Source organism: Spea bombifrons, chromosome 3 (genome assembly GCF_027358695.1).
Source record: "Spea bombifrons isolate aSpeBom1 chromosome 3, aSpeBom1.2.pri, whole genome shotgun sequence".
NCBI classification, from domain to species: Eukaryota; Metazoa; Chordata; class Amphibia; order Anura; family Pelobatidae; genus Spea; species Spea bombifrons.
The window spans coordinates 6,769,644-6,793,774 of record NC_071089.1 but is presented as its reverse complement, the minus strand read 5'-3'; the positions used below and the strand labels follow the sequence as shown (position 1 = coordinate 6,793,774).

The 24,131-nt window shown below is 45.5% G+C and overlaps 1 protein-coding gene across 2 annotated transcripts in view; it reads right to left on the bottom strand.

Moving 5' to 3' along the window:
- Positions 1–638: 638 nt before the first annotated feature.
- Positions 639–24,131, bottom strand: part of DISP1 (dispatched RND transporter family member 1) — a 48,451-nt gene continuing 24,958 nt past the window's right edge. For both annotated transcript variants that reach the window (XM_053460019.1, XM_053460020.1), the window contains 7 exons: positions 20,096–20,619; positions 10,663–10,692; positions 9,386–9,509; positions 7,527–7,654; positions 6,448–6,545; positions 5,710–5,807; positions 639–4,033 (listed from right to left, as the gene is read on the bottom strand). In XM_053460019.1, coding sequence (XP_053315994.1) covers positions 1,406–4,033; positions 5,710–5,807; positions 6,448–6,545; positions 7,527–7,654; positions 9,386–9,509; positions 10,663–10,692; positions 20,096–20,589 — 3,600 coding nt within the window. In that variant the 5' untranslated portion in view covers positions 20,590–20,619 and the 3' untranslated portion in view covers positions 639–1,405. The remainder of the gene's footprint in view (positions 4,034–5,709; positions 5,808–6,447; positions 6,546–7,526; positions 7,655–9,385; positions 9,510–10,662; positions 10,693–20,095; positions 20,620–24,131) is intronic.

Below are 24,131 nucleotides of genomic sequence, written 5' to 3'. Positions count from 1 at the left end.
GTGTCAATCACTTAGTGATCCATTCACCATCATCTCCACCGATTAAAAAACTGAAATATTTGAAACAAATCATGAATTCAGTGAATATCTTTAAAAACCCGGGAATCTGAACGTTTATGCCTTTTATGTTTTCAGGTTGTGCGCTCCCGTTTTCGTATACGATTTTTAGCGTGAGATATAAATGCCGGGCTGCAGAGTTCAGCTAAAGGATCCAGCACCGGATTTAGGATAGTTTCTACTGCTCACCGAAAAGTCTAATTCAGAATTTTGCATCTGACCCGCCACCTATTGCTAGCGAAAAAAATAAAAAGTTCTTCATGCGCTCCCTTAAGGGTTAAAAAATGCAATTCCTAAAAAGGGCATTTTATGGTGGTGAAGGGAAGCAAAGTAGAATTGGGTGACTAAGCTGGCACGCCATCCGCCAGGAATTTCGGTTTAAATGTTTACAAATGATTTGCTGGTCATCAATGTATTTGGCTTTAAAAATGGCAGAATAAACAATTCCCAGACTGTGTCACTTTCTGAAGAAGAACAAAGCCCGACGCGGGCATCAACCCCAAGTCACTGACCTTCTGATGCCCTTCTGCACACACTAACGACATTAACGACTAACGACATGAATTCACTCATCCATACCATTTGATTGGCGTAAGTTTTTTATTTAATAGATCTAAACCTCTTAATACAGCAGGCACATCGGCTTCAACGTTTGGCATAGAACAATGCAATCAATTGCACGTAACCATCAGTCCCACCACTAGGCGGCGCCGTCCACTCACAGGCTTTACGGTTTAGCGTTAAAGTTCTCGTTTTGGTTTTTCATAATAAATCAATTAGAACACAGGTCACTTATTATAGTACAGAAGTGCTTTTTGATTATTTGTTAATAATCTTGTATCACCCATATCGCTTGATATAACGCTGTGCAGTCCTGACTTTTTTTATTTATTTTTTTTTAGGTGCAAATTAGTTTTTGTATTGAAAAAAGAAACGGTTTTGTTCAGCAATTTGGCAAATATTAAGTCGATAAAAACGTTTTATGCCATTTTAGTCCGTGCTATGGAGGCTGTGTGGCAAACGATGAATGAAGAAGGTTCCTCGTGGCGGATCAATGAAAGATCTCATTCCGTAAGCAGGTAAATCGGACCGTATGGCATTTGGTAAAACGTTACACGGTATTAACAGCCGCCGTAAACAAAATAAAACACGCTTAATATGTCAGGGCAGTACAGGCGGGACACGGACATTCGTCGGAAACACAGGTGGCTCGATCTTGTCCAGTTTTACCTTGGAAAGCGTTGAGCGGGGATTTCGGTCGGTCCACAGGTATAAGCGTGTGTAAACGGGTGTACTTCGTGACACGGAGGTGCAGGTGCTTTCAATGTCTTTTTATATAAAGTCAGTGTTAGGAGGTGCTGCTGTTATGAGACGCCAAAGGCTCCAATTCGTAATGCTCATGTTCAACTTCGTTTTTTGCCCCCCTTGGATCCAGCTGGTATTTAGAGTGGTTGGTTTTGTTCTGCCCTCTTTCTGTAGCGCTTGACGACAACGCCTGAGAAAAGGCTTTGAATTGCAGTCTTTTCGGCAGCGGTATCTGGCCGCAGGTCCCCTGTGGGCCGAGGCACCTGCACATACATTGGAAGAAGAAGGTGGCAAAAGCCCAGCTGATGCACATAATCAACATCATGAAGGTGCCCAGTTGGGTGTAAGCAAGAACCGTAGAGGGCATCATCATTGCTCCTGCCACAAAGGTGGTTAGAGCGGCCATGGCGATGGCAGACCCCATACGGCTCAGAGAAAAGACCACTTTTCCTTCTCGGTCTGGCTCTGGCGCGAGGCGATAGGCAACACCATAGTGCACGGCAAAATCCACAGACAAGCCCACGGCCACAGATATAGTGACCGATTCTAAAACGTTTAACTCCCACCCGAGGAGGACAAGAGAGCCGACCGTTACGAATATCGTACCGGCTATCGAAACGATGGCGTAGAGGCTTATAATTATGTTCCAAGTGGTAATGAGCATAACGCTAAATGCGACGGCAACCGACAATCCCATGGCAATGAGGGTCCCGTCAGAAAGACTGTCCTGAAGGTCATAGAATTCCAGGTTGCTTACAAACCATCCATTGCTGAGGCCTTCGGGAGCAAACTGAAGCTCGTTGGTAATCCACGCGTCGACCTCCTTATAGAACTGGTGCATCTTTTCGTAGGCCAGGGTGAAAAGGTAGGTGCTTTGAAATTCGAGGACCACAGCCCGGATCGTGTCGTTGATGTCGAACCTCGGACCCGGGGTTTTGCTGTCCAAGTGATAACCGGTGCTTCTTTCGAGCTCCATAATGGCCCTTTTGATGCAGAGCTCGAAAACCTCTTGTTTGTACGGAAAGCCTGACTGGCTGCAACAGGGGTACAGCAAAGGTTCGTCGCAGTCTTGGTTTTCCATCCATTGTTTAAACGTCTCGATAAAACAGCTGGTGAAGTCCTGCTCGTCCGTTTGGTAAAAGAAAGTCTGGTTTTTCAACTTTTGGCAGAAATGCAAGAGCCACCTTTGCGACGCCGGGCTGGCAATATTAAAGCTGCTGTCTAACTTGAGTTTGCCTTTGCTTTTCGGATTAAGCGGATCCCCGTTGTCTTCCGGCGACACCCCCCAGACTATAGTAATGGGCATGTGAAGTTCTTCCCCGTGGTGAACGCGCTCGAACATGAAGATCTTCTTGTACTCCGAGTCGTAACGTTCGAAGGGGTGAGAGGACCTGAAAACCTGGAACTCCGAAAGCTCCAGCGAAGGGAGCTTCATCTTTGGATTGACGCAAACGATATACGCTCCGCCGATCGTCATGGACAGGAACCAGAACACCCAAACGTATCGGAATTTTATGACGATGCACGGCAAAACTTTCTCAAAGAATATCCTCGAGGCTTCGGAAATCGCAAAGAGAAGCTTGCGCACTTTCTGGCACGCTGCGCTCCAGCAGCTGGTCTTATCGAAGTGTTGCTGCTGGGTCTTGTTAAAGCAACCGAATATGTTTTGCAGATATCGCTCGTGTAGAACAACTACAGCGGGCAGCCAGGTGACCATCAATAAATAATTAACCAATATGGCGGTGCCGGCATAGACGCCAAAACACCTGATCGCGGTGATATTACTGACGTAATTCGCATAAAAGGCAGCAGCGGTGGTGAAGCTGGTGACGAACATGGAGAGAGCAGCATGTTGGAGGGCGACGCTGACCGTCTCGGACGTTTCCGCGTGAGGTTTGTCGAACTTCGTGTAGTTCCACACGTCGCACAAGACGAAGGCGTCATCCGCCCCGATTCCGACGAGGATTATCAGTGCAGTGAGGTTCATGAAGGGGAAAAACTCAAAGTTAAATACCACACGATAGAGAAAATACGACACGATCAACGAACTAATGATGGCGAACATGGTCATCAGGGTAATAAACATCGACCTGGTATACACGCACATGACCAGCAGAACGATTACAATGGCGATGGCCGGATACACGGTATCCATTAAGAGATAGTCTTGAAATAAACTGTGTTTGATTCCAAACTCGATTCCCGTGATGGTGGTTATACCATCGGAGCAGTTCCAGTTCTCAAAATGATCCAGATACACGTTCATCATAGATTCCCCCTTTTCAGTCGGGGAGAAAAGCATGCTGTGCTTCAGAGCTGGTATCACGTTTTCCGCGGCCTTCGGGCCTATAAAGTCTTTATCTACTAAGTAGTGGAGAATCTGGTAAACGGCGTTATACTTGGTGCATTTACGAGGCACGTTCGTACACTTCAGCTGGTCCTTCCTCTTGGCCGCCATGTCCCAGCAGTCCGGCCCCAGCGTGCCGTTGTGATAGTATTTGGCGCACGTACGAACGAGCTTCAGCGTGTGGGAGACGTCCCGCTCTACAATCTTCTGACACGACGATCGGTTATTGAGGATCGCAATGTAATTTCCGAGAGTCCAGCTGGGGCAACAGGAGTCGGCAGTGGCTCTCTGGCACAAATCGGCAAACTGCGGGTGAGATCTGATCTACAACGAGGGTAAAAAAAATAAGAAAAATATAAATATATACACAACCCGAAAACCGAGTTAATTTGTCCGTTTCCAGACACGCCTGTCTTGGCGTATAATTTTGTGACCACCGGTCCTTTGAGAATTTTCATGTTAATTAACGCAATTATAAAACGCCTGAACTTTCTCCTTACCGAGACCGTGTGATTTATTCCTCAGAGGCAGATAGCTAAGCAGTGTCGCAAATTACCTCCGGGGGTCTCTGATAGAGGGATAGTGGGGTAAACAAGCTACGGGCTACCTCATTAAAGTCTCCTCCACAACTGGAATTATGACATCATCACCCATCTCCCTAATATAAACCAATAATTATGACGCAACTGCCCTGAAGACCGGCAATAAGCTCTCAAACAACGAGGTCTTCGGAGCACTGCTGGAGTGAAACAGGCATGAAGAGAACGTATGGTTTTATCCTATAGATTTCCCCAACACAAGCCGCTCCGACGCTAGATGCATTAGAAATAAAAAAAAGGATTTACAGTAAAAAATACTCTATATTCAGGCCAATACTGTTCGTGAATTGGGGGGGGGGTTAGAAAATTAAAGGAAGGCGATGCCTTACGGGCAAAGGGGGTTGGGGATGAGACAAACCGAGAGACGGGGGTGGCGACTGCCTGCGGAGGTATTGTGCACGCGCGGAACGCCCGCGGCTATGTATATTACTGTCCATTATTATACGGAAACGGTAAACTATTAATGGAACTTCTCTTTTCCTTTCGGTATTATACCTTCACTGTTTTTTTGGCCCCTTCCTCCTCTTCTATTTAGGATAAAATAATTATACGTTAGAATCGGCAAACTCGAGGTTTTAAGATAAATCCGGTGCCGTTTTAGAAAGCAGCGGTTATCGCTGTTACCGATCGGACGGCACGAAGCCGTTCTCCCTCTGTGACGGATTATAATTCAGCCGCGCTCTTTAATGAGGCCGTTTTTATTGCTTTTTCGTGAACCATAACTAAAACGCCCGAGCAGTTTGTATTTCATGTTTAATTGGCTGTGTGTCCTTCAATAATCTTCGGACATCTGAGTTCCATTAGCGAGCGCACCACAATTACCTTTAATATACAACCCCTAACAAGGAACGCCTGCGGTGAAACGAGACGCACTCCTTCCGCGGGAGTCATCCTCGCCGAGTAACCGGACGTGACTCCTAACGCCGTGTTAACCCTTTCCGTACCGGGGGGGGGGTGAACAAGCAGGCCGGCAAATCGCTAAAAGTGTATTCGTGTACGTGGTCGGCCCAAAGCGATTTCCGAAAGTTTTTTTCAGCTAAGAATCTAAATATCTAAACTGGAAAACACAAAAAACTTCAGCGACATCTCTCTGACCGAATTCTGGGTTTCGGGAAGCCTCATTTAACCCTTTGAGAGCAGGGGGACACTTCTCCCTCCGAGAGGGTGGGCCAGTATTTGTACATTTTTGTATTTAGATTAAGGAGACAACCTTAGAAATAAAATTTTAACCAGAAGAACAGAGAAATATGCAAAAAAACACCAATCAGTAGTCTTATCTTTGTGAGAAAGCCATGTTTCTGCCGCTGGCACCTTAGGGGTTAATGACTGATCGGAGATATGACCCGCGGACAAACTCCACCATCACGTTTCAAACAAATATTTGTGTTCTTCGGTACTTACTCTTGTATTATCTATATTGCACATGGACTTGATCGCCCTCAGATTCCAAAGAGACTCCCCATCCACGGACGTAAAGACTACTCTGGAATAATGATTACCTGCAGGTCAAAACACAGGAAAAAATCAACCGCGGACATTATTCCTTACATGGATTCATCACACACGCACGTATATATACACACACAGTAGAGTACATACAAATGTATGCGTGTTTATGACGTGAAAGATGTTGATTGTACACATGATACACGCCTCTATATACACTATACCTCAATCGAGCCAGAAATAAAAAAAAAAAAGTCTTCCTACCTCCAATTATGGGGTAAATCGTGTGTTTGCGGATAGGACATTGGGGTTTAATAACTTAACAGCAAGCTGCGCGCACTAACGTGAGTGTTGTCAGGAGAGTTGTGGTTTTAACGCCCTCACTTTTGGCGTGAGGGTCAGCACTATAGGTTCCCTTGGTGTAAAAGGCTGAGCTGACCGCTTATAAATGCATGAATCCATGAGCGAGGAGACTCACTCGCTGATTCAACTATACATTATACAGGGCTAGACAAGCGCTCCCTGCAGCAGAAGCTCACTGGAGCCGTCTGCAAGCTCTCCCTTTAATGAATAGACCCAAGAGAGTCCATCCATGCTGCAGCGAGATTTTTAGTGCATAAACCCAATACTCATCATTGCAGGGTCTCCATATAAAACGACGAACGCAGGGAAGCCAGTTACAGGTCGACTTACTCGGGACGGCACAGAAGAAGCTGTCCTTGTGAAAGTTCCAGTCCGCCTGTCTCTTCTCCCTTTCATAATGATCTTCCGGCCACCTGCCGTCTTGATGGCTGAAATAAAACGTTTAACGTGATTCACTTCATAACTAAATCAACTTCACGAAGTTCCGTCCTACGGCGTTCAGCCATACTTAGGAACACTTCCAGGATTGCGCAAGTCCCATGCAAGAAGTGTCCCATTCAGTCCGCCAAGGTCCCTTACCCTGTCTGAAAAACCCAAACTGTATTTCAGTATGGATCTAAAAGGGAGTCTCTCCATCCGAACAGTAAAATCACAGTAATACGATCCAGCCGGAAGGCAGAGAGCCGACACGCAAGAAAAAAAAAAAAAAAAAGCGTGCCTTTGATAAAGCATTATTAATGAATTTGTGAGATTCCGCGCAGCGAGGCACTCCGAGTCGGGAGTGGATTTATGAAACATGAGGACGGTGAGAACACTTAGAGAGTAATTCCAGACCCACGCGGTCAAACAGTTTACAAACTTTGCAAAGCAATGCCTTTGACCAAATGCCCTCGGGGACAGACCGCGTAAGGGCGCTAATCCCCGGTCTCCGCCAACATTTGTTCTTTTTTGTTATGGCCATCAGATGCACTTTAATTCATATGGTAGTTGTGCGGCTGCTTCGGGGGAAGGCTGTGGGTCGGGGGTCTGCCCGGACCCCTGTGGGTGGAAAGCCCTTCCATTGACTACAATGAGAGCACCTTCACTGATTGAAGCAGCCAATCAGTGACGAGAACCGTCGGACCACGGAGGAGGAGAGCGGCTGGAGCAGGACTAACATTTGCGTCAGGTAAGAGGGTTAGGGATGCCCACAGAGTTCTTTAATATGCATATCGGGGGTGTCAGGGGCAATTAACTGTCCCTTTAAAGCGGACGGCAACGCATTGATTTTTTAGGCTTTTTTTTATTTTTTTTTTTTTAAACACACACTGAATTTTATTAAGTAATCGAACCGGGACGTACAATTACCACAAGAAAAAAATAAGTAAATTAAAATACAAGTAAACGCTTAGACAATACAAAGGAATTACTTTTTTGCCTGCTCGTCTGCGTATTTAAACGGATAATTGGCCAGCGTTGCCTTGTAGCCCGTGTTTTTCACCATGTTGTTCCAGGTCACCAGTCTCTGGCCGATCGCTGTCCCCCTGGGCTCAAAGCCCTTCAAAAAAGAAAAGGAAAGAATGTAATGGATCCCGTCTTCTGTGGCATTAGCGTTAACAAAAGAAGCACAAATAACAGCGAACACACCGGCCCTTACTACAAAACAAAAAGGTCAGGTCGCAGGGGTCAGGGGTGACTGCTTCTTAACAGGTGGATGACAAGTGACGGCCTCAGGCTGGGTGTAGATCCCCTCTGTGCCGTAACACGCCTGGGGTTACAAATACCAGAGCCCGATTGTCATCTCATGTGTCCATTTACCCTTTCAATGCCAGAGGCAGGCAGGCAGGCTCACTGCTCCTCTACGGCACGGACTGGTCCCCGAGACCATATTTTATCCCTCTCTATGACGATTGCCTTTGGAGTATTTAAACGGCGGTTCTGCTCTGCAAACTTAAATCTATTTACTGTCAAATATATAAGAAGGGGGAAAAAAGACAAAGCAGACTTGTCACTTTAACGTCCAATAATTTAGAGATCGAAAAGGCACTGGACTGAAAATTAACGTCCATGAAACATTTTCTGAATATTCCAGTGCGTGATAAACCCTGAAGATATCCGACTACCGCTCTACCTGCCAAGAATTAACGCAAAATTCAAGATTATAATCTGAAAATTAAGTCTTTTTTAATCATGTTAGATGACTTTAAAATAAAAAATACTGATTTAAAAAGTTTTTTTTTTTATCCTAAAGAATAAACTTTTATATACATATAAAATACCATCCCTCTTCTAGTGAATATATATATATATATATATATGAATAATATTATTTATATAATAGAATGATATTATATATATAAAAAGGATTATATAATATATTTTAATATAATTTTTTTTATATATATATAATTATATATATATATTATAAATAGAAAAAACTTAATATTCCTCCACAAAAGGCGCTGCATGTGTTTCTCTTGTTCTGATAAAAGGGCGCCTTCTGATTTTTAGATTATCAGACATAAGGAATGCTGAGAAGTTTCATTATGAGCACAGCAGAAACATTTTGAAAAATTAATTGATCTCATTATTCCGCACTAAGAGGATTACTCTTGACAAAGCCCAAAGTACTCTCAGATTGTGTGAATTAAATACCCCGCGTAGCGGCTTCCTGGTTGCCATGGCAGCGCGGACGCTCTCAGGAACGGACTGAAAGCCGGAAAGGTTTTTATTACGTTTCATTATGACATTTCGAGGAATTTGGAATTTAACAAGCAAGCTTTGTCTATTATGTGAATCTGATCTCATTATGCAGATCTGGCAAAAATAAATCTTGTAAATTACACAGAACTGATTTCTGATCAAAAATAGTTTATTATAGATTCACTTGATACATAAATAGAAGTCTCTAGTCTATTTGAAGAGCCTTTCGACGTCCGCATATAAATAAAAGTATTTCCCAGGTATGTATTTAACTTCCACGCTGCCCTAGGCATGACCCGGGGGCAGCACCCTCAGCCACCCCCCCTCTGTGGTGCGCCGCGTCTTCTAATGGAGTCCGTGCTGAGCCCGGACGGCCTCCATAGAATAAATGGGCCAGTTGGGGAGCTTAAAGATCCCATCTGTAACTGGCCCATTCGGCAGCAGACCCCAAGGGGGGCCTGATCATCCAAGCGGGTCACCGGTTTTGCAGCAGGACTGCTGCCCTAGTCTAGGATACATCACTGGTACAGTCAGCAGGAACGCACAGAAGAACCGACACGGATACGGAACCCGAGATCCTACTTACCAGAAGCGGGTCAGAAAAATCCGGCAGATCCGGCACTAAAATTCCAACCAGGGCACAGACGACTATCAGTACCGTGCACATGCCCAGGACCACCACCGGCCAATCAGCTATCAGAGCCGCGTAGCTGCAAAACAGGAGAGGAAATCACGCTTAGAACACGGATAATTCATACTAAACATTCCACCTTCATAATCCGCAGAGTTCCCGTTCACGCACAATGGGGGTATGTACTTATTTTTAAATATATGTCTTCAGAAGACACCTTTTGAAACTGGAGATGCTCCAGAAGCCCAGTAATTTCCCCGAAGAACTATAATTTTTGTATTAGTGCTTTTGGAGTCTACAGAACGACTTCAGTCAGGAGAAGGAATGGAGACGAAGCGCGAGAAGCTTCTTAACAGACTCCAAGAACTTCAAAGAGACCCTAATTTAACGGCGTGAACGCGAGAGAAAGGACGGCCCCGCCGGTAGATTAGACAGGAGCCAAAAATGATATCATTGATGGCTGAACGAGAGGATAGTATTTTTTGAAAGCCTTCAGGACACGGATGTCTCTTCTTCAGGCATAATTAAACAAATAAGACGAAACATGGCGCATAAATGCAGATTATACAAAAACATATTTAATCGGGATACTCCAAGTGAAAAGCAGAGGGTTAAATCACATAGAAAGCCCTGCCTAGGTGATATTTCATATTAATGTGCATATGACGGCTGGAGGGTCCCTTTAAAGTTTTGTTACCAGTTTGAGATAATATGAAGCCATCGTGCTACGGGTTCTAGAAAGGAAGGGTAAAGATCTCGAGGCGATGTGATTTACAGACGGTTTCTGCGCTCATAACTACATTAAGTTATATAAATCTGCCCCCCCCCCGCCCGGATCCAGTACAAACGTAAACCAAGATGCCCTTACTGCTGTCAATGAGCCAGGACCGCTTATCCAAGCCGAGCCAGGAATGCTAAACTTTCCATAGATTATATCAATGTGTACAACGCAGAGCTATGCCCGCGCGTCCTAAACTTTCCGAAACACAGGCCTGGCGGACGCCACTCCGAAAGCCAAGAGACATTCGCTAAACAAGAGACGGACCCCCCGCTTCTCCGGCACCGGTCACAATGTCTTAATATCTGTTCGTGTTCCTGTTCATTTTGTATGGTGTAAATTTCAACATTATAGCCAATTCTATATTCTCCACTTCAGTAATAACGCTACGGAAATAAAACGCAATACGTAAAGATAAGAGCCCGGCACCACATCCCAGAAATACTAGTCTTACCTTTTGGGTAACTGGAATGGTTTGGTGGTCCTGCAAATAAAAAAATACATATGGATTAATAAAACGAAAGCAACAGCAATAGCTACAGAAAACATTTAACTCTACTAGCCGAGAAGACAAGGACAATAACGAAACGGAGCCGATTATATCGTTCTATATCATAAAACAGCAATTGTTTATATAATACCATAAAGCCGGTCATAACGTTAATGTTGGGAGGAAAGGGATAATGGAGTTTTGTTTAGTGAGACTCGATAGAAAATATACTGGATATGCCTTGGTGGATACTCATCTTCTCCGAGGGCCATATTTTAACCCATTAAAAACAATACATGTACGGGCTTTGTCATGAAGGGGTTAATGGTTACAAGAATGTTGGAGAAGGTCCGTTAGCATTGGGGTTCTATCAATCACTACATTGTCTATACTTCTGAGGTTTTGAGCTATTATTACCATACGATCAATAGGAGGAAAAAGAATAAATAAGACCACGAAACATCTTCTCGTCTGGCTACATTTGGATGAATTCTCGAGGCTTTATGATCTAGCCGATGCGTCTCATGCCGCAGGCGGAAATAAACCACCTCTAGACACATCTAAGCCGAATCTAATTCCTGCCGTGAGTTAATATTCTGGTTTTCATTTAAGCCGAGGAAGGGCTCGGCAGCCCCGACCCAGCATGAGCAGAGAAGCTGAAGCCGCCCTCCGTAGGACATGAAGGCCCGGGGCAGGACGGTGGTGGGAATCCATCGGCAATACGGCAGACACGAAGCTTTAGAAATAGAATAGCTTTTCCAGATAAAGACCCTGGAAAGGATCCTTCGTCAGATGCCACTTTGCTAATCCATTTAGACATGAGATGCTAAACCACAAACGAATGCCTGCTTCTAATTACCCAGGTAATAAAACAGATAGCACATCTGACAGCCATAGCGGCCGCAGAGACCGTTTCAGGAGGGGCCGGAGATTCCTTTGAAGATTTGGGAGAATGTGCCAACAGATGCTGAACAGCTTTAGGTCATTTCTCTTTTTTTTTGGATCTGATTTCTTCCAACCTAAAACACGCCATAGATATTATTCAGGAGGTTTCACCCCCCTCCCCGCCTTTCCTCTCATGGAAAAGAGCCGTAAAAAGGTGCTTAATTATGTTGTCATTGGGTTCGCAGGTATTTTAGTGGGAAAAGATTGTTAATAAGATAATGGACTGGAATGAACTTTGACATGCGGGGGGGGGGCAATGGCTGCTACTGTTCTCCTCTAGATTGAATTACACGGAAGAAACGTGAAAAGGGCAGGGAAGAGAGACGTCCGAATACAAACTATTATAAGTCTCTATTATTCGCCGGTGCTGAGCTACGGGAAGGCGACACGCAGTGAGAGACCAAAGACGTCGGACGGACATCATAAATAATATGTAAAAATATAAAAACTTTGACGCTTGTCAGTTTTGCCTAAAGCGAGAGAAATAATCAACCATTTACGTGAAACTGTGCAGCAATGAACACTTTTTCTTGCCAAAAGTCTGGTTCCTTCTTAAAAGTCCCCCCCCGGAGTCCCGGTGGTAACAGTGTCTGAAGACGGCGCATTCCGCAGCTTTATAGCCCTCGCTGTGAAGAACGCCGCGCTCTGATTATTAAAGGGCAGCACCTCGAATTGTAAGGGCTTGCAGAAAACACGAGTCCGAGACGCTCCAGCCATCAAATGCCCTTTAATGCACGTGATTTCAATGTTCATGGCCTGGAGAACACACTGGGTGGGGGTCTAACAAGACCCTCGTGCTCATCTCTCTGCGGTTGTGTTATCGAAGGTATGGGAATCGTCAGAGCTCCGCGATGTACCCCGAGAAGCGGACAGTCCGGGAAGCGACTCCCAACGTATCCCCTGCGCTTTTTGGGATCTCAACCTGTACTTTTTATTAAGTAAAACAGGACCTGAGACTTAAAGGGAGGTTAAAGGTCACACCTGCCATCATGAAATATTTTTGCTTCAAAAAGCATGCGTAACGATCTGCATACTCCAAAGGCATTCCAGCCGGGAAAGCAATACCCTGCAGCTGTTACGATGATGACTTTATTACGCTAGTCAATAAGCGATATTATCCCCTGAAACCTCCACCAAATTGTTTTGCTATGCTATTAACTTCAAAAATGCAGGGAAATCTTTCACATAGAAATGCGCTTATTTCTAAATATATATATTTACACGCACCCAGGAATTTTTCTTGGAGAAGTATAATTTTAGATTTGTGGGTTTTTTTAGTTGATCTCAAAATAAATAATAATATTAAAAAAAGACAGGGAAAAAGGAGAAATTGTGGAGCTTCCTAAAGAACACCAAGAACTAAATTTGAAATTAAAAACAGCCACTTGTAAAGTAACCATCTATACATTACATTTGGGGGGGAAAAACTAAATATAATTAGAAATAATAATAATAAAAATCTTTTATACGATTAATAAGCACGGCAGCGGTTTTAATCTATGACGGCACCGTACAATTTCCGTAATTGGGTTGTAAGGGGCGCGTCTGCCCCTCCCCCGCAGGCGCCATATAACCGCGGGGAGCTTCGGCGGATTCCTGCAGCCGGAATTCTATCGTTTTAAGGAAACTTGTCATGTTTACTCAACAGAAAATTACACTTTACTACTTAAGGCGCTGTTTAAAAAGTAAATTGGATTACGTAAAGGCTTCACGACAGATGCCTTCACATAACATTGACACTTAAAAGGCTAACACATGCGCACGCACACACACGCGCGCGCACGCACACACCGAGAGATTAATAACATGCCCGTCGGCAGCAGGGTTCTAGCGAGCGTTCACCTCATCCAAGCGCCCCTAGACACTCTACCGCTTCTAACCCCTAGGAAGAGGCATTACGGGGTCTATTCACTAAAGGCTTATCACGTGTGGTTTCAGCTCCTTCGCTTTAATATACATTATGAATGGCAAAACCCAGGGAGCTTCTGCTGCATGAAGAGCTTGGCTGGCCCCGTACAATGTATTGTTAAATCTTCCTCCATTGGATTACAGGAGGCTAGCTCAGCCCTTCTTGCTGGAGAAAGCTGCCAGCGACGGACCTTCGTAACGTATCGTGAAGTCAAGGAGCTGGCTGATGTCTGATGTTTCCGTTTAGTGAATAAACCTCTATGTAATTTCGAGGTATGGGGCAGCCCGGCCAGCACGCCGGATCCAGAACGATATTACCGGGAAACCATAGACTTAACCGACGGCTTACATAGAATTAGCGTTATGCCGCTCTGTTCCATACACACAAAATAAATGATAAGAACATTCCGTTAACCATGCGCGTATCTCGCCTTTTAGTTCTGCGATGAAAGAAAACAGACGCAGAGCGTTACTCGCCCTAATATTCTGTGCCTCACAACGACCGGATCCCCGGCTCCACAAATAACCCGGCCCATGGCATCTAAATCGTTCACTCATCGCCAACGCAGGCCTGAGAACGTCAGCTAAAGCAAAACAAACGCCGGGGGTCTCACGCCCGACTTTGGGCTCCCCGTTAAAAGCACCGGGTACCCCCACTTGGCTTACTCTAAAATATAGGAGAGAGAGTAACCGCCCCCCCGATTTATAGGCTTCCTGGGGAACCCAATTATTTAAAGTAATGAAGGGGTTAATGGCAGGTTACCCGCTGCCAGCGCAGACGTAATGAATCCTCTTGACATCTCTGGCATACAAAAAACGGCGCATAATATGACTGCAGTTGTATGCAAACTCTGAGCACCCTCAGCCAAATTTGTTGATTTTCAGAGTGAAAAGAAGTTAAATCGACTCCCGCAAACCATTTAATTCTCCTGCTGTAAAGACGCGGACCTTTAATCAGTCGTCGGTCTCGTCGAGCCGTATGTCTATCCCACGCATGTTTAAATTCCCTTACTGTATTAGCCTCTACCACATCTGCTGGGAGGCTGTTTCCACTTACCCACCACCCCTGTCATCAGCAAAATTGCATACTCTCACCTCCATATATCTCTAAGCTTTGCACCTTTGTTGATGTAACAGAACGTAGAGCCGCTTTACAGGCATGACATCATACCGAGCCGAGCCAAGTCTGCAGAGGTCGCATTGCGACATCTCACACGTTTTTACGAGCTGTGAACCCTCGCGCTCCGCATAACGTTACATTGTCCCGGGGTCTGGCCCGCTTTCAGCGTCTCGGGGGCCCCGCACCTGCTCTCGGCTGATTAAAATCACGGCGATGTTTTTAAACACTTTCAGGGGCTGTAAAGCTGCCATGTGCTTCGCTCGGCAGTCCTGACATCAACCAGTTTTATGGAACAGTCCGGGACGGCGAAACACAGGACTGTTTATTCAAACTGTACCAACGCGCAGCGGGCGGCTTTGGGGGGTCTTTGGGCGACCAGATAAAGCAGGGGCTGCGTACAGACCGCTCTCTGATCACCCGGCACTTCAGAAACACCCCAATAATTAAAACATTCAGAACTGAAACAAAGTTATTTCCACGTGAAAATAATTCCTTTCAATCAATCAGAAAGTTAAAGGGACGCTCGGCCATCATGTGGATCGCTGCATGGTCCCTTTAAATTCTCATGCCCTGCTTGCAAATGCATGCAACCCCTCCTATATGCGTTTGCCCCTTTCCCCACCCCCCACGATGCCCCTACTGCCGCTCAGCCCCCAGCGAACACTCCGAGCCGGGTCTGACCCAAAGTGCGGAAAGAGCCCCCACTGAGGTCAATAAGAGCGTCAATGCTGCGGATTGGGTGCTTGCAGCAGCCAATCAGTGTGAAGAATCACTTGGCAACGGAGAAAGGAGGGCAGCTGCAGCTTCTGCCTCAGCCAAGTTGTTAAAGAATACATGTTAGTATACTCAGATCTGGATCTGCACAGAGAGTCCTGTCGCTATGACTTAATACTGAGCCCAATAAAGCGGCTTGATATAAAACGATTGGGCGAGGACACGGACTGCGGGCAGCGGATCGCGCACACCGGTCCCTTATTCAGAGCGAGCTCCATAACTCGGCTTTAACGGCCTCAGACGCTCCGCAATGCAGCTAAGCGAGCGAGTGAGTGGAGACGAGGACACGATGACATCATAACAGAGGGAGAAGGCAGCCGAACGCCACCTGCTGCCATGTAATGCATTCAGTGAGATCACCTCGTCTGAAAACGTTCTACTAAAACCTCAGAAGGCCTCGTCTGCAAAGAATACAAACAGAAAAAATAAACGTTTAAAATGTTTCAGGGGAATCGGCTCTTTGGGGATTATTCACTAAATGGAGAGCTGTTCACTATTATGAATTAGGGAATTTTCTCCAGCGCAAGGTCAAGATGGCCCTGCATAATGTATACGTCAAAAGGTGAGGAAATCTCACTGATTTAACTATACATTATACAGGGCCAGTCGCAACTTCCCAGGAATGCTGGGGGGGGCAGATTTTGGGAGGTAGAGTGTCGCTCAAACTGGGGCACTGCTGCGCACAACTCTGCGAATGAAACGGGGGCCGCAGGATCGCTGCCCCGAATTCCGCAGCGCCACGGAGCTCTGTCCTGAAAAGCGACACAGTGGCAGAGCTCACCAGGAGACAGACAAAATTGGGACTGTCCCACGAAAAGCAGGACAGTTAGGATGTATGCCATGTACACACACTATAGATATATATATATATATAAGGTCGGTACTGTGATACGATGCAGTACATAACGCGCAGAAGATCTGGCCACAGATGTCCTCATTTCGTAACCTCTCAACGCTATAAAAAGGTCCAGACAGGAATATTTCTCGAAGCTGCTTAGTCCTCCCCGGTGGAGGAGTGCAAAGCTCCCATCAGGCTTTTGAAGTATGGAAGGAGGACAGTAAAAAGCTTTTTCCTGACGCTGCGTGACTCACTTGCTGAAAACGCGCCAGAAAGCGAACACGAGCTCTTTGCTGCGTGAAGATTCTCGTAATTTACGATCCCAAATCCTTGCTTTATTGGACCGATCCCAAAGAAACGCAACCCCCTGCTTGAGAAAAGGTGCTCGCTCGGCTGCGGATGGCTAGCGGATTCTCTCAGGTGGAGTTTGGATCTCACGCAGAGAATATTAACTCATAAAACAGAGTAACGTGTCTATGTGCTAACAGCGCAGCTACGATGACATCATCACGCAAACGTTTCAATAAATGACTTTGCTTTGAATGCACTGCAAGAATCCAATGATGAAACGGGGAAGACTGACCCCCCCCCCGGGCGGTTATTTCCCCGTCATTTACTTTGCATCTCCTCGGTAGAGTAAAACTAGTGAAATAACAGGCATTTACCCCGATATGGACGCGTTTAACGCAGAAACGCACGCAAGAAGGTGGAATATTTACTGACGGGAGAGTTGTGGCTTTAGCGGGCCCTGTATAATGTATAGTTCACTTACTGGTTTCAGTAAACACAATCAGCGGCGGGGAAAATAAGGCATAAGTCAATTTCTAACCCAAAACATCCTCCAAAAAGGATCCATTCATTCACTGAAAACACACATTTTTAGATGTAATCATCATTACGTCGGTTTGCTTGGTGCGCAGGAGACGGCAAATGCGGGATTTAGGAAAAAGTTGAATTTCCGCTTTAAATTGCCCACGGTTCAGGCAGGATTGGTTACAGGCGGCTGATGACTTCAGGTTCAGACATTTGCCACATTCAATGCATGCAAGTTTATTGCCCCCCCATCGATCTTTATCTCCGTCGCTAAATCCCGAGTTCGCACGAGGACGCGATATTATTCTTGTTTCTTGTCCAATTTTTACACCCACAGCACTAAAAGCTATCGATCTGTTTCTTTTCATCTTGGTTCTGCCGGTTCAGTCGGATCCTGGCGCGCTTTAAATCCATCAGCCTTATTAATAAACCTCTGGTAATAAACCTCTCGTGATAAACCTCTCGTATTCGATCAAGTCTAAATAATGCCCCCCCAAAAAATATACAATCCTGGAGCTTCCGTATGATTGGATAATATAACGCGGCAGGCGCAGTAGAGAACGTTCCGGACATTTCAGCGCAAGGAAGCGTATAAGATATGAATAATAAAGCGAGCTTCTTAAAAGTTTATCGTTTTGGGTTTCTGGCTGTAAGGCTCCGTAGCAACCAATTTCTCTGTGTTAACCCATCGACGGCCACAGACACACGGATCCGGGTGACAAAAGCCCACGGCGCCTCCGCCTCGTAACCGGTCTGAACACATTACGGAGCACAGTCTCCACGCCCCGTACGCATCACGCCGGGAGTATGACATCATACCCCGTCACTCAGCGCGGTACATGGCTGCCACGGAGGTAAGTCGTTGGCAGAGGCAGTACCAAGCCAAGATACGTCACCGTTGGAGCCGATACAATCATATAGACTTGTGGATTTGATACATATTGCACTTTTTTTTACCACTGTTGAATTCAACATTTTGATCACATAATTAAGCGCCTGAATTAACTGTAAATCCTCGTAACACAGCTTGACTTTATACCCAGCACCTGACCTCCACGGATCAATACCCAAGGAGATATTATCTCACGCATTACCCTGCAGGTTAGAAGTAGATCTGATTATCCGGATTAAGGTAATGTCCCCCCCCCTCCCCCGCCTTATATCTCTAATACCCCTAGGAAAAAAACACCAACAAAAAAAAATTACGCCTGAAGCATTAAAGGTCAAAAAGAAGTATTTAGACTAAAGTGATTAGAGCGCTTTACCGCCCCCCCCCAGTATGACAGATTTGACTTTGTTTCACCTTCTGTCATCTGAAAGCCTAAAGCCGTTCTTTTAAAGCACAGAATATGACAAGGAAAACAAGCGTTTAAGAAGTTTTATGGTTCCATAATGGGAGTTGATCGGCTGTCAGGGAAGAATGCGCTGCTGTGAACACGCGGGGTAATATTTCGGAGATCGTAAGGCTTTCTCTCACTCATAAAGGATCGCTTCATTTCAAAGAGAGCTCATTACGGAGAAAACATTCAGCTATTATTGGTTTTGTGATCTTTTCAGCGGCGAGCAAACAGCTCATTCATTCGCTTATTGTGATAAAAGTCGACGCGCAAACCTCAGACTCCACAAGCACTTCATTGTTTGCGTCGCCACAAACGGCTACTCGCCCCGAAGCAGCTAAAAGAGCGATGTTTGCCTAAAGCTACAAAGAAAAGGGATTTCAACAAAGACTTCAACTCAAAACCGTCTATTCCTGATACGCCGACGGTAACGATTTCAAAAATAGAAGATATTTAAAGCGTTCCTGTATTTGGGAGATCGGAATAAGTGCTGTATACAGTAATATAACCCCCAGCGCTGTATACAGTAATATACCCTGCCCCAGCGCTGTATACAGTAATATACCCTGCCCCAGCGCTGTATACAGTAATATAACCCCTGAGCGCTGTATACAGTAATATACCCTGCCCCAGCGCTGTATACAGTAATATACCCTGCCCCAGCGCTGTATACAGTAATATAACCCCCAGCGCTGTATATAGTAATATAACCCCCAGCACTGTATACAGTAATATAACCCCCCAGCGCTGTATAGTAATATAACCCCCAGCACTGTATACAGTAATATAACCCCCAGCGCTGTATACAGCAATATAACCCCCAGCGCTGTATACAGTAATATAACCCCCAGCGCTGTATACAGTAATATAACCCCCAGCGCTGTATACAGTAATAACCCCCAGCACTGTATACAGTAATATAACCCCCAGCGCTGTATATAGTAATAACCCCCAGCGCTGTATACAGTAATATAACCCCCAGTGCTGTATACAGTAATATAACCCCCAGCACTGTATACAGTAATATAACCCCCAGCGCTGTATATAGTAATATAACCCCCAGCGCTGTATACAGTAATATAACCCCCAGCGCTGTATACAGTAATATAACCCCCAGCGCTGTATACAGTAATATACCCCCAGCGCTGTATATAGTAATATAACCCCCAGCGCTGTATACAGTAATATAACCCCCAGCGCTGTATATAGTAATGCAAAATCTCATTTTGTTCCAATCTTCACCTGCAGGCCGCCATTGACTTTCTCAGCTCAATCACCCCACTAAGCTAACTCTTTATGCCAACGCTAATAAAGTCTGTCGCCCCAATAAGTGTCTGTCTGAGCCTTATCTATTCTCACAGGCAGTATGATAAGGAGTCGGGGGGGGGGGTTAGTAGATTGGGGCTCAGATAACAGAGCGAGAACTCGGATATGCAGCTGCCTTACGAGCCAAAAACAGCCAAATATTTTCCAACACTCAATTTTAGGGAGATCACCTTTAAGATGAAAATAGATGAAAATACATCAGAAAGTACGACTAATAAATAAAATCAGAGCCGGGAGCCGCGCTTTTCTGTTGAAAAACGAAACCAATAAGATAAAAGACTGAAAAGATAACGGATGAACAAAACTGAACGTTACAACAGGACGTTACTCACTGACCTCAGGTTCACTAAGTGGTGCGGCACTTGCTGATGCTGGAAATGATCACTCCACTGATGAAGGCAAAAGGGCTGGGGGGGCTGCACGCAGCAGGCCGGGTGGTACATGGGTGGGTGGCTCTGACAACCCAAGTTCGTGGGGAATTCGGTATGCAGCGGCAAACAGGCAGGACTGCCGGCTCCACAAGTCCGGGGAACGCAGTCTTGCTGGTTATGTGAGGGATGATGATGGTGGTGGTGGTGATGGTGGTGGTGGTATGAGCATGGCTGGCAGCACTGGGAGATAACTGGAGCTCTTTGGTTGTCGGGAAACGAGCAGGGCTTGGCCGCCCCGTTGTGTGAAAGGCATCCGTTGGGACTCACTTTGATCCGCGGCTCGTCGCTGGGTGGAGGCTGTTGGTCTCCATCGGTTGGGCGACTTGTGGCGGGAGCGCTGGATGGGACGATGCCATTGCAGAGAGCCTCGCATCCGCTGCTTCTGCTGTCCACAGCCATCCTCCAGACCTCTCACATGCGCGGAAATGTCTAGGAGAGAAAAACAAGCATAAGATGATGTTACAGATTCTCATTAAATGTTTAAATCTGGTTAAAGACGCATAATTAGAGCATTTAATGAACAATAGCCATTTGCAGTTAGTCGGCCCTACAATGCTTGGAGGGGTCCTGCATTAAATGATTGGGGGAAAATGTAAATTACAATCATGGCGATTCACCGGTGGGGTGGCAATCATACATTTCTTCAATGATCCCGATCTCAAAAGGGAAGCCCAACTCTTAAATCTGCTCCTCGCTAATAGAGCGTGCGCGAGTTCGCTCGGTCCCCGTTATTTATTGGATTATATAGCGCCATCATATTCCACATCGCTGTACAAGGGGCGTACAGGATACAAGCATCGAATCCCGTAAAGATTTGGACTTTTAGAGAAAAACGCTACGGAGGGCGCTGTTCGAACGAGCTTACATCTAGATTGTCAGCCCCTGCGCTAAAACAAGAGGAGGCACCAAGATCCCCCCATATGTGCTTTTGCCCCTCCACTCGCCGTGTACGAGATGGGTTGGGATGAACATCTGCCACACGCCGGCTCGCTGAGTGTTGAGTCTGATGAGTGCCCCCTGTGCACGTGGAACACGCTCCTACTGATTGGCTGATTGAAGCAGCCAATCGGTGTCTCAAATCCTCAGACCATGGAGAAGGCAGGGAGCTGCAGCTTCTCCCTAAACTATTTACTACTACTAATAAAAATTAAAAGAACGCATCTCAAACTACTAGTGTAATATACATTCTTATTTGGTGAGGTTACATTAAACTGACCTAAATTTTAACCCAATAACAGTATATTTTTGGGACACTATTTTAGCTGGCATATTTAAAAATAAGTTATTTGGGGGGTAAAATGTAACATTTACTACTTATTATTCATTAATGGTGCATATGTTTCGGGACACTCGTCCTCACGATCAGGGCAGAAAAAAAGAAAAAGCTCATCTTTCAAACCGACTGGGGTGGAATTTTAACAAAACGGAAACAGAATTTGACTCAGTGAATGTGTTTCTTAGAAGCGGCTAAAATATTTTCTTTTCCCTTCACGAAGCGTTACAATAACGGTACCCGTAAAGAATTTGGGGGAATGTGAAACACGAACCTACAGAGCAAACGGAGAAACGCTCAAAGCATTCGTACGAATCCCGGGTTCCTTCCTAATACAAAACGGCAGCAACCAGCAGGCGCCACCTGTTCCCCCGCGAACCTTCAACAGCCAGGAGAGGGAACCGAGCAGAGAAACCAGTGGATCTCCAGAGACCCGGAGTGCGGGGGATGCCTCGCTCCACGTGGGATCTGTCGCTCATTCTTTTTTTTTTTTCTTTTTTTTCAATTCACCGTTTATTTAAAAGAAAAACAGACATAGCCATACATCCAAAGGACAAAGCACAAAGGCGATGATATATGAACATACAGAGAGAAATCAGGATGCAAGAAACCACAGTGGATACATGGCAACTCATTCTTTAACTACTACAGAAATGAGGCTTATCCTTAAATCAGGGTATCCGGCGGTAGTAAAATGTGGATTTCTAGCATTTGCCGACCGTACCGGGGAACTCTCCTTGCGGATCACCACAGAGAGACTCCGGGTCGAGACAGCGGCACGCCGGACTCCCCGTCCGCTTCCCCTGCAACCAAGCCGGTTCCCTGTGTACGGGGCGAACCCCAAACCCAACCTCGGCGGGACCGCGTGCCCACGTCACAGGGTGCAAAAGAGGTAAAGGCATCATCTTCACAAATCGAACGAAACTAATAAAACAGACTGACCTCCCAGACCGAATGACTACATGACATTTATCCAAACCATTGCTTGGCCTTTTCTCTTTAAACCGGTATAAGCGAGATTTAATTTAAAAGATTGCACCGTGTATGCTTAAGGCTGTCTCAACCAATCACCAACAAGCAGAAACTTAACAGGGGAGAGAACTTAATGGGGAGGAATAATCAAGCAGATGTGGTGCACACGGCGGAGGCAGCTTCCCTCCCATGGCATTCAAAGAAACGCACATTTGTACCGCTGGTCGCCCGTCTCTCCTGCTGTAAAGACTCAGACCTTAATCAGTCGTTGGTCTCGTCTTAGATTCAGGAGCCGTATGTCTATCCCACGCATGTTTAATCTCCTCACTGTATTACCCTCTACCACTTCTGCTGGGATGTTGTTCCACTTATCTACTACCCTGGTAAAAACTTCCTTACATTCCATCTAAGCCTCTGACCCTCTAGTCCTCCTTCGAAAGGAGGAGATGAGTTTTAAACACACACAACGCTTAAATCTGTGAAGACCATTACATGGGCGTATTTGGTGTAAAGAACTCTAAATATGTAGGATTTGGGAAAGCGACAGATCCGCTTTAGCAGAACAGGTCTTTATGGGGTGGGGGGTACGGGGCGTCTGGGGGGTACGGTACACAAAGCCGAATTGTTTGCCGGCGGCCGCGTGTTCTATGCAGAAGAGCTGCGCGGGTTACGCGTTTTCCGCTCTAGGAAATGAATGGACTTTCTGTCGGACGTTTCGTACGGAACCTTCGCTAATCGTTTGGCCTCTTTAAAGCTGGAAAACGTTAACGCAGCGAGTACTTGTTACGGCGGCTGCAAACGAGAAGCACAAAATCATTCTTTTTTTATTTTTTTATTTAAAAAAAAAAAAAAAAAAGGGGGGCTACGTCATCACGTGGCAATTTGCCAGCATGTCTAGCACTTAAAAATGATTTAATTTCCTTTATGGGCAGCCAAAGGGGGAAAATACGTGACGGGTCTTTTTCCAACATAAGGCTGCTGCAAAAAAAATAAAAAACGTGTTTAATGGTTTAGGATTTCGTATCAGGATCGCGTAGCTCTAACAAACAAAATATATTTACACCCTCCCCAAAAAACATAAGGACTTTGCTTCTCTCTCATTCTTTCCAGGCGCTGTGGATGCCGACGTTAAAAGCCTTTGCGTTCCAGGAACCAAGTTTACCGGGAGAAAAAAACAAAAACAAACAAAAAAAACAGGGTGGAGAGAGAAAAGAAATGTAAAAAATATATATATTTGGATTTATTTCCAGCCCCCGACACCAATTTTGGGATTACTTTGTGCTCTATGAAGAATCCGTGTCCTGCGTCTACATCCCATCTCTCGGTCAATAAAATATGACTTAAGTTAAAGCAAATATGAATATTTTACCGATTTTCTGAAACCAGAGGACTGAAAAAAACACTGCAGAGGCAGCACCGGCAGTAACAAGCTGTCGGCTCTGACGGGGCTGATTAGCACTTAGTAAATAGCACTTCTCGTCTAATCTCAGGAGCCTTCAGTACTTGTGCGGGGGGGGGGGGGGGGATTTGGTTTACAGCACATTCCAAAATAGAACCTATAGCCCCTATAGGCGTCAATAAACAGCCATTTCCCTTAATTGAAACTGGACTATAAAACTAGAACAAACTACTTAAATTAAATTATGCCTCTCGCCCCAACTCAAAAAACCTGATTTTCAGCCGAGTTAAAACATCC